The sequence below is a fragment of the Petromyzon marinus genome, chromosome 3 (genome assembly GCF_048934315.1).
Source record: "Petromyzon marinus isolate PM22_M1 ecotype Great Lakes invasive population chromosome 3, UKy_Petmar_22M1.pri1.0, whole genome shotgun sequence".
Lineage (NCBI taxonomy): Eukaryota > Metazoa > Chordata > Hyperoartia > Petromyzontiformes > Petromyzontidae > Petromyzon > Petromyzon marinus.
The window spans coordinates 25761274-25771531 of NC_133669.1; the positions used below are offsets into that span (position 1 = coordinate 25761274).

The 10258-nt window shown below is 44.4% G+C and overlaps 1 protein-coding gene across 1 annotated transcript; it reads left to right on the forward strand.

Annotated features, from left to right (window-relative positions):
- Positions 1 to 6426: 6426 nt before the first annotated feature.
- On the forward strand, positions 6427 to 8907 carry NOP10 (NOP10 ribonucleoprotein). The gene is made up of 2 exons (XM_032980540.2): positions 6427 to 6573; positions 8155 to 8907. The coding sequence occupies exons 1-2, from the start codon at positions 6520 to 6522 to the stop codon at positions 8293 to 8295; spliced, it is 195 nt and encodes a 64-aa protein (XP_032836431.1). The 5' UTR covers positions 6427 to 6519; the 3' UTR covers positions 8296 to 8907.
- The last annotated feature ends 1351 nt before the right edge of the window (positions 8908 to 10258 follow it).

Consider the following 10258-nt stretch of genomic DNA (forward strand, 5'->3'; position numbering starts at 1 on the left):
CCGACACGGTGTCGGGAAGCCCTCTTACAGCAATGTATTGCCAAAGGGCCATACAAGTGTAGTGACATGGAATTGGTCACTACGTAGCATAGGGGATCTGCAGTTGCAGCAGCCCTGTCTGTCAGCGGGTCACGTGATAAACCAGAGAGAAGGATGTAGGGGAAAGGTTACAGAGGGGGCACGTGAGGGAAGCTCGGGAACCCGTGAGTAGGTTCTAGAAGGGGAGCGTGGCCGGGTCGGAGCGAGGCCACGCTGGGAGATGGTGCTTGTGTTCAATGTTTGTCACACTGTAAGACGCTTCCTGGCAAAAAAACAAATACATCTGTGCGGTTACCTCGAAAGGTTATTGCAGTTATATGGCTCTTGTTTGAAATATTCTGCTCTGTATTAAGACATGTTGTGCTCTGTAATTGTCTTTGCACTTCCATGCCTTCTGTGCACAACTAGTTAGAATGTGGACACGTGGCATTTGAGTGCTGGTCTGAACGTGTCAATGGCTCTTGCGAAGATTCTACAGAAGGAACATATTGCTCAAAACGGCATGTAAGCAGGATGGGCATTGGAGTTGTCTACACGATTCTGACGGCCAAGGGGAAGAGGAGACCGAACAGCGGATGGTGGGAGACTGTTAGGGCAGAACGATGGCTCTATGTAAGTGGATGGGTCTCTCTGTGAGTCTGTGGGTCTCTCTGTGAGTCTAATTAAGTCTAAGGCCAAATCATAGGAGACTGTTGAGGCAAGTCCTGGAGGTTACGTGTCGACTGTGCAGCGTTGCAGGATCTCACGAAACGTCGTGAGAATTTTATTGTTATTTTATTTTATTTATTATTTTATTCTCATTCTACGTGACTTTACCGAAAGAACCAAAGAAGATTAATCCTTGCAGTCACGAAAGCTTTAAATCGAAATCTTGCCGTTTATTTAGCTGCTTGAAGCTAACGGCTTTACGTTTTGCGGTCGAACGCTATTTTGTGGGTGTTATGGCAAATCAAGTCAAAGTGATTTCCTGCTCAAGTGAGCAATGAAGTCGTACTCCCCTTATGTTTGCATTCCTAAGCCAGTGGTGGAAATTCCTCATTCCTGTGGCAGGGGTATGTCTTTCCAAAGGACGTCCATTGTTGACTTCCCCCCCACAAAGTGGTATTTATTGTATCGACCCTGGCGGAATGATGGGCTGCCCTGTAGAGACTAAAATTATTGACAATACATTTTGTTTGCGACACTTAATTTAATACAGCGTCTTGATTTGAAGCTTTCGTGACTGCAGGAATCCAAACTCTTTGGTTCTTTCGTCATCTTCCACCTGATGACGATTGCTTGCGTTGCGATCGAAACGTCGTGATCTATGATTTTTTTCTACCTACGTGACTTTACCGAAATAACCAAAGAGTATTAATAAAGTGTGGTTAGTGTGTCTCTGCTAATGACCACTGTGTATTCGTGCACAGCAGTTTTTTTCACAAGTTGCTTCCTGCTCTGCTCCAAGAGTACTGTACACGTCATTTGGCCAATGATTCTGCATTAAACCTGACTGGAATACTGTTGGGAGCTGAACGTATGTATTTAACATGCAATTTGTTAAGCTATTTGTGCAGCAGATGGTATTTAAATGGAAAATAAATTATCCATGTCGAATTTATGTTCCTTGAGTACTGTAGTTGCGACGCTAAGATGCTGCCGTCATGGTGCAGAATCATTACAGCGGCTGACAACATGCTGCTATTTAGTTACATTGGGGCTCGCAGTGTTTGTGAGGGGCATTCGTTGCACTAAATCCACTGAACTCCCAATATATTTCAAGTACGCACAATTTTGATGTCGGCGTCTTCGAAGACTGCGGCAGTAGACACTCCATTGTTTTATTTAACTGTTTTATGGGGGGGGGGGGGGTTTCTAGACACCTTTCGTTTTTACTTTAGCATGAGCAAAGTATGGCATGTACACGTGTTGTAAATATAGCACTGCACAAATTATGTTTCAGAAGAGCTAAGTTTAAATTGCATTATTCGTGTTAGTTTTAGTTGACTGGTGATGCAAAAGTTAGCGCACTGCACTGACATCAGTGGTGAGTTGTATTTGAATCAGCCCGAAGCCCTCACTTCACAAGCCTGTACTGACCTGCGTGGTGAAGTATGGTAACAAACAAAAAAATCCTATACTTAGTTTCATCATCAGCAATGATCAATCCACTGATGGATGAAAGCATACCCAAGTTGTAGCCAACTCTCAGTCCTGCGATGTAATACAAAAGTCTAAGCGATTTCCTGCTCAAAAGAGCAATCAGGTGGTCTTACTCATCTCCCGTATACAGGCCTGAGTGATGGAAATTCTACATTTCTTTGGCAGGGGAAAATCTCCCCCATATAACCACTGTTGACTTCCCCAAGATGAGGTGATAATTCGTATCAAACTCTTATCGGATGATGGGCTGAGTCAACCCCAAACCAGGATTTCAACTCGCAAACTTCAGATTGCGAGCCGCTCTACTGAGGAGTCACCTGGTCAATGAACAAGATGCATTCCAAAATAACGTATTCATGTTGGAAAACCAAATACTGCATCCTATAAAACCTCATTGTTGTGCGTAGAAAACGTAACACAACTTGTCCACAAGGCGACACGGAACCCATATGTTAACATCCACATTCCAATACGGTTTTTTTTGGGGTTAGATCGCGTAAATTTAAATGTCGTTAAACCCGGCACCGGCCCACACACCAGCGTGTAGAATAAACCCACGTTTCGCCGGTAATTACAACCAGCCTCATCAGGCAACAGCAAGAATTGTGGCTGTCACCTGATGGTGCTGGATGTAATCACCGGCAAAACGTACTCGAATTGTAAATGTTGTGGGATTTACTCTTCAACACACTGGTGTGCTGAACTAGTAACGAATTGGCATGTTTTGTTTACATGACAAACCTTATAATTGGCTGTGGCGGGTTTAAATAAACATTTATATTAACACGATCTAACCCCAACCCCCCCTCTATTATGGATAATATTAGTAGCTAAGGCCTACGTGTGAATCCAAATACCCCACTGATGTACAGCATTGCCAGTTGACACCAGACAAACTCTGCCGGCACATTACGTTCGTGGGACAAGCCCGGGCTTGCTGTAATTATGGAATATTCCAGCGTCAACCCGACGAGGCTCCACGTGATTTCCCCCAGCCCCCACAGGCACGCCTTCGCCTTTCGGCTGCCAAAGTGTAAACACGGCACTTGTGATGTCTTCAGGGGCCTTCGTACAAATCTTATTTTTTGTTACATATATTTTTTTCACATCGTGTGTCATGCATTATTGTCACAACGTGTGATTGTTATAATAATGATTATAACTGTCACGATTTATAATTGTATGAGTTTTGATTAGGTTTAATTTTATTATATATGCTGTATACAGTTATTCGGTTCCATTGAGATGGTACATTAATCCAGCAGTGGATAGAGTGATTCGATTGCAGTGTGATTCTAATACGATTCTAATCCCACACCCACCCCCGTTCACATATCTCGTCAAGGAATATAAACCAGCAGGTTTCGGATAGCCATCGAACAAAGACGCTCACCGCATCACGCGCTTTCAGATGCGCTTCTGCGGCCGTCTGGAACGCTCTTCCTTTCGGTTATTAGAAAACCACTGGGAGCTGTGTACTTTTAAATCTGGATTGAAAACTCATTTCTTTAAAACTGATTTTTGTGTTTAGTGTGTTGTCCTTCCCCCACAACCCCGATTACATATATACAGTACATACACATTTATTCAGGAGTACTTACGTTTGCAAAGGGCTCAAGTTCCATGCGAATAATCAGAATTTGTTCACGAAATTGTTTTTTTTATATGATGGGCAACTTAAGTCATGTAGAAAATTATAATTATATGAAAAATGTATTGCTTTACAAAAGGAGACAATACTTCTCATTTCCATATCTGTGCACGTAATAAATACAAGTGTTTTTTTCCGCATCCCATCAGCTGCACAGCCATCTGGGCAGCAGCAATTGGTTAAACACAATAAAACGTGATGTCTTATGGTCGACATACACTGAACTATGGATACTAAACAATCTGGCTACGTGTTACTACCCTCTGGTGGACAATAATAATACCATAGTACAGTACTAGCAAACTTCGACATTGAATATAGCTCCTTTACGATTAAACATTAAACTACTGTACCGTATTGTACTGGTAACACGATGCCCTCTGGTGGCACTAACATCAAAGCGTTAGGTGAAAGCAAACATTCAAAAAGGGGAAAATGCATTTTTTTGGGGAAAAAACACGGGTTATGTTCGTTAAAAAATGTGACATTTATAATTATTTTTTTAATAGATAGCATACCAAGCATCAACACAATGCCTCAACTATTCCTAGAGTGGTTATATTCAGCCTAAACTTGATTTGAAGCTTTCGTGAATGCAGGAATTACTCTTGGGTTCTTTCGACAGTCACGTAGAAAAAATAAATACATTAAATAATAGAATACGACGTTTCGATTGCAACACAAGCAACCGTCATCAGGAAGAACTAAATTTGACAGACAAAACACAGACACGGAGACACACAGACATAAGCAGAGAGACAACACAAAGACACACAGAGACACACAACATAGACACACAGAGGCCCAATGCCTCTGTGTCGAGGCCTTAAATAGGGAGAAGGGGGCAGAGAGAGAGAGAGAGGTGGGTCTGCTGGAGCAGCTGCTGCAGCAGAGAAATAAGCATGTCAATGAAATACCCAACAAGACTGGTACATTTTGATTGAAAGCTTTCGTGACTGCAGTAATTCATATTCTTAGTTTTTTCGGTAAAGTCACGTTGAAGGGAAACAACAAAATAATAAAATATATATAAAACAATTAAAAATTCTCACGACGTTTCGACCATAACTCAAACGGTCATCTTCAGGTGTGTTGGTTTGCATACATTTATTTTTAAATTATATAAATATATTTTATAAAAAATTTTTTTTATAAATAAATGCGCCGTTTAAAAATACATTTATGCAAACCAACACACCTGAAGATGACCGTTTGAGTTATGGTCGAAACGTCGTGATAATTTTTTATTGTTTTATATATTTATTGTTTTGTTGTTTCTCTTCAACGTGACTTTACCGAAAAAACTAAGAATAAGACTGGTACATTTATTGAGCCTGTTTAACACACAGGCTTTCGCGACCAATATCAGCCATAGTAGAGGTTTTTGGATTAGATCGCGTAAATATATGTCGTTAAAACCCGCCACCACCAGTAAGACTTCTCCGCTAATCTGTCGCCTGATGAAGCTAGTTGTAATTACTAGCGAAACGTCGTACTCAGATTGCAAATGTTGTGGCTTGGCTCTCTAACACACCGGTGTGTGTGTACTAGTGACGAATTGGCCACGTTCTGTTTACGTGACAACCCTTACTAGTTGGCTGTGTCGGGTGGTGGCGGGTTTTAACGACACATTTATATATTTACGCGATCTAACCCAAAAACCAATTTAATGAATATATTTAGCCTGTTGCGTTTGTGCTGTCAGTATCGACTCTGCCGTGTTGACTGTGGGGTCTGTGTTGTCTGTGATGGACTCTGCCGTGTTGACTGTGGAGTCTGTGTTGTCCGTGATGGACTCTGCCGTGTTGACTGTGGGGTCTGTGTTGTCTGTGATGGACTCTGCCGTGTTGACTGTGGGGTCTGTGTTGTCTGTGATGGACTCTGCCGTGTTGACTGTGGAGTCTGTATTGTCCGTGATGGACTCTGCCGTGTTGACTGTGGGGTCTGTGTTGTCTGTGATGGACTCTGCCGTGTTGACTGTGGGGTCTGTGTTGTCTGTGATGGACTCTGCCGTGTTGAGTGTGGGGTCTATGTTGTCTGTGATGGACTCTGCCGTGTTGACTGTGGAGTCTGTGTTGTCTGTGATGGACTCTGCCGTGTTGACTGTGGGGTCTGTGTTGTCTGTGATGGACTCTGCCGTGTTGACTGTGGGGTCTGTGTTGTTTGTGCCTGCTCCTGTAAACTTGAACAACTTCCGACTTAAATTTTGATTTAAAGCTTTCGTGACTGCAGTAATTCATATTCTTAGTTTTTTCGGTAAAGTCACGTTGAAGGGAAACAACGAAATAATAAAATATACATAAAACAATAAAAAATTCTCACGACGTTTCGACCATTCTCACGACGTTTCGACCATAACGACCGTTTGAGTTATGGTCGAAACGTCGTGAGAATTTTTTATTGTTTTATATATATTTTATTATTTTGTTGTTTCCCTTCAACGTGACTTTACCGAAAAAACTAAGAATATGAACTTCCGACTTCTCTGCCTTTTCCGGAAGAGGCAGCCGCCTTCCGTTCGACACGCCCTCTTTCGTTCAACACGCCCCCTTTCATTCGACCCGCCCTCTTTCCTTCGACACGCCCCCTTACAGTTCGACACGCCCCGTTCCGGATTTCGGGAAGAAGCCACTTCCGCCACACCGCTCGAGTCGCCGACACGTGGAGCGGAGCGCGCAGCTGCGGAGATGTTCCTGCAGTTTTACGTCGATGAGGCGGGCGAGCGGGTCTACACCCTCAAGGTGAGCGTGCACGGCTCAGAGATAGCGAGCGGCCGTGGGGGTTTGGGAGTTTGGGGAGGGGATACCGCCTCGTGCCTTGCGGCGCGCCCTTGCTGTGTAGGCCCAGCGCGGCCTACACCGCGGCCGCCTCGGAAACGAGACACCCCCTCACAGCTCTGCCGATTAAAAACGCCGAATGTTTGTGTCGAAGCCATTGCTGATGCACGTACGAACTCCCCCTCACAAACCGTGTGGCTGACGAGGTGTGCAAATGAATACTTATTTATATATATTTACGCGAAGGTCCGGATCCCTGAAGGACGCTACTGTTTTGCTTCCGTTACATTGAGTGAATTGCGAGTTCCTTTGTTAATTTTCGTGACATGTCTAGCTTTCCTATACCTCGTATTCCAGCCGACGTAAATGGGCGCTGCTACACAACGCCCACACGCTCGTGGCCTTCAAAGCAATATCGCCGAAGATACCTGTACACAGGATAATAAAATAGCCAGATAACTGTAATGGGACCGCATGATCACCTGCGTGTGGCCATATAAATATAGACGGCGGGAAGAGGCCAGCAGTGGATTGTACATGACCACAGAGTGGAGCAGCTGCTTAGCACGTGGAAGCCCAGGCGCGCGTAGCCTCGCAAAGTGAATCGCACAGCTGCAGATCCGCAAGCCCGCACCGACACCACCGCCTTTGCATTGCACACGACAGGAAACCAAACACGACACGTTCGCCAAGAATTCTGCCTTCATGGGAATGTATGTAATAGGCGACGTTTCGGTCTCACAGCCCAGAGATAGGAGATACGATTGCGAGACTGCACTTTAAAACATGGGGCCTGATACGAATTACATTTAAAAATAACTTTCCTGATCCGTCTTTAAATCGGTACGTGCAGAATTATCTCTTAGTAGGCAATCTAAATCTTTGTAATCTTTTTTATTTTAAGGCAGTGCTATTGACGAACGCTTGAGTTTTTTATTTGTCTTTGTGTACTACTGTAAACGTAGTTTTGGTTAAAAAAATTATTATCAACTACCAGTTAATAAGTGTAAGTTATTTTACCATACTTCCCCATGCTGGTCACAGTGAGGGTTGGTGAAATCTGGTCGCATAGACATGTGAGCATACTACATTACAGCAATGGAGTTTGCTACATCGGCCTGTGCTGCATGCACTGAGAACCACAGCCTTAGTGGTTCTTTATAGTGGTTGCCTGTGCAGGCATTGTGCATGCTCAACTTTGCTTAGCCTCAGTGATCTGCCAAGATGCATTCTGGGTGATTTGGTCATGTTCACATCCTTGTGTCCATGCCTGCTAAATGGATGCAATTATATGTAGATAGCAACTTACCCCATTCCATATAAATAATACCATATTACATTGCAGAGCACATCCCAAAATGATGAAAGCGGACCCATTTGTGATGATGTGCATTGCTGATGTGGTCATTAGTCTTGAGTTGTATGTTAGTCATTGAGATATATGCTGTGCTAAAGCGGTTATGTGTGGTGAGTCGGGTGTTTGTGATTCTTTGAGATAGGTACTGTGTTTAATCAGGCACGTGCGGTGATTCTTGTTTCTCGCAGAAGCAGGACCCCAAGGGCGGCCCCACACTGTCTGCCCACCCCGCACGCTTCTCCCCCGATGACAAGTTCTCGCGCCACCGTATTATGCTGAAGCGCCGCTTCGGACTGCTGCTCACGCAGCAGCCCCTGCCCGTGCTGTGAGGTGCATGGGGGCTTGGCAGGTCGGGCACCCACCAGAGGTGGCTCACTCCGGGGAGGAGGTGACCAACTGAGACGACCATCCTGCACGATTGCTCGCTCCGCATTTCCAGGAAGACTGCCAAACAACTCGGTGGCACAAGAGAAGCCCGGCTTGGTTCCAGGATATACACCCCCCCCACCCAGGCCGTTCCCAAGCCTGTGTGGTGTTGGCCTGGACATACTGCTGTGGAGTCATGGGCCATGGTAGACCCGTGGTATTGGCAGGGTCTATTTGCCCAGGCCAGTGCCGATCACTCGGATCAGCCTGCTCAGTTACTGGAGATAGAACGGGGGGGGGGTTTTAACCTGTGGTGTCTGTGCTCCCCTGCATCTGGTAATGTGTGTGAACCCTTTTCTGTGCCACCCCCTCATCTCGGATGGTTGCCTTGGGCCCACAGTGACTGGCAGACCCTGCTTGAGAAGATCTGTACATGAAGCCCCTTCACCAGACCACAACTCCATTTAAGAGCAGAAGCAAAAAATGCAGTGCACATCACAAACTCAATGTGTAAGATTACATTGAATTATATACGTGATTTGTGGGATTTAAAATAAAAATACTACTGGTGGCCACGTGTTTGTCTCATTCTCACTTGAATCGTAAATGTTACTATTGGTGCAATGTGTAAACTTTATCACTTAATCGTGGTGTTAAATGACAACTGGTAAAACGGTAACTGTATTCCTGGTTCAATAAGTCAGAATATTAAGATTCTTGTACCGATTGGCTCACGTGAACAAACCTGTAACTGTTGGTCCGTTTTTGGCATCATTACACGGCATCTACCACAGTAAAGTATGGTGCATGGCAATTGGCAGCACAGCACATGTGAGGATGCAACATCAAAAAAATAGTTAAGGCTTCTGCAGGGTTTCAGCAGTTTAAGTTTTGTTGTACCAGAAGAAGACATGAGCAGGGTATTAAAAATCACATCCCACAATAAATAGGCCGCAAGCGAAAGTTTTTCAATTAAAAATCCACTCATGGCTAAAGTACCATGCAATCCCGACTACGCAATGTTCAGATGTCATTGGTAGGCAGGTGAAACTTTACCTTTGTGCCAATTTCATCCCATATCAAACTGCCATCGCAAAGCTGCAGTCAATGCTGCTGCACTTATAATTAAGGTAAAATTATTCATGTCAAGACTCAACAGTTTACCTACTCAAGACGTGTCCATATATAAAACAACCTCCACCTGATCGTCCAGACTGTAGTGCAGTTGCAGCTAGCATTACACATACAGCCAAAACACTGCCACATGGGGACATTAGCTTCACAAGAATGTAGCTCGGAGACAAGTACGGAGGGTTGAGAGGCCTGGGTTGGAACCATTCCTCCTCCCTTTGGCCCCCAAAACATGCACTCAATGAGTTGTCTCGGCTGCTGCCTGACCCTGGAATGCTACGCAGAAAACCCACGTATAAGCCACGTGCAAATACCGTTCACGAAACCTTTCAGGTTCTTAATGAAAAATAAGTTAATGCTATAGGTTAAATGCATCATGGGACCTCATTTGCCAGTACCAAAATAGCAACCATGTCTGCATTAACCACAATACTTGTCAAAATGCAAACCAAAAACACTCTGATATGTGGCATTGTCTTTGAAACTGATTGGTCCACACCAGAGACAGCTTTCTTTTGAGCCTAGTCTCAAAACGGTGTTAGACCAGAGGATGCCAAAAGGCGGACAGCATTCTGACCACAAGTATTGTGGTTAATGCAGACATGATTCCTTGTAAAAGGTTTCAGTTTGGTGTTCTAACATCTCAACACCTGTTGCCAGAAAAAAGGGGAAACCCTATTCTCATTTTGGTTCTGGCAAAGGAGGTCCCATGATGTAGCTGCTCGCGCCAAGCTCTCATGACTGATAGTGCGTTGTCTTTGTGCTGTGTGCGCCTTTTGGCGTCCTCTGGTCTAA

Excerpts from the sequence above, each read along its gene's own strand:
- NOP10 (XM_032980540.2), top strand. The coding sequence starts at position 6,520 with ATGTTCCTGCAGTTTTACGTCGATGAGGCGGGCGAGCGGGTCTACACC. Across the intron at positions 6,574-8,154 it reads AGCGGGTCTACACCCTCAAG|AAGCAGGACCCCAAGGGCGG; the intron begins GTGAGCGTGCAC and ends TGTTTCTCGCAG.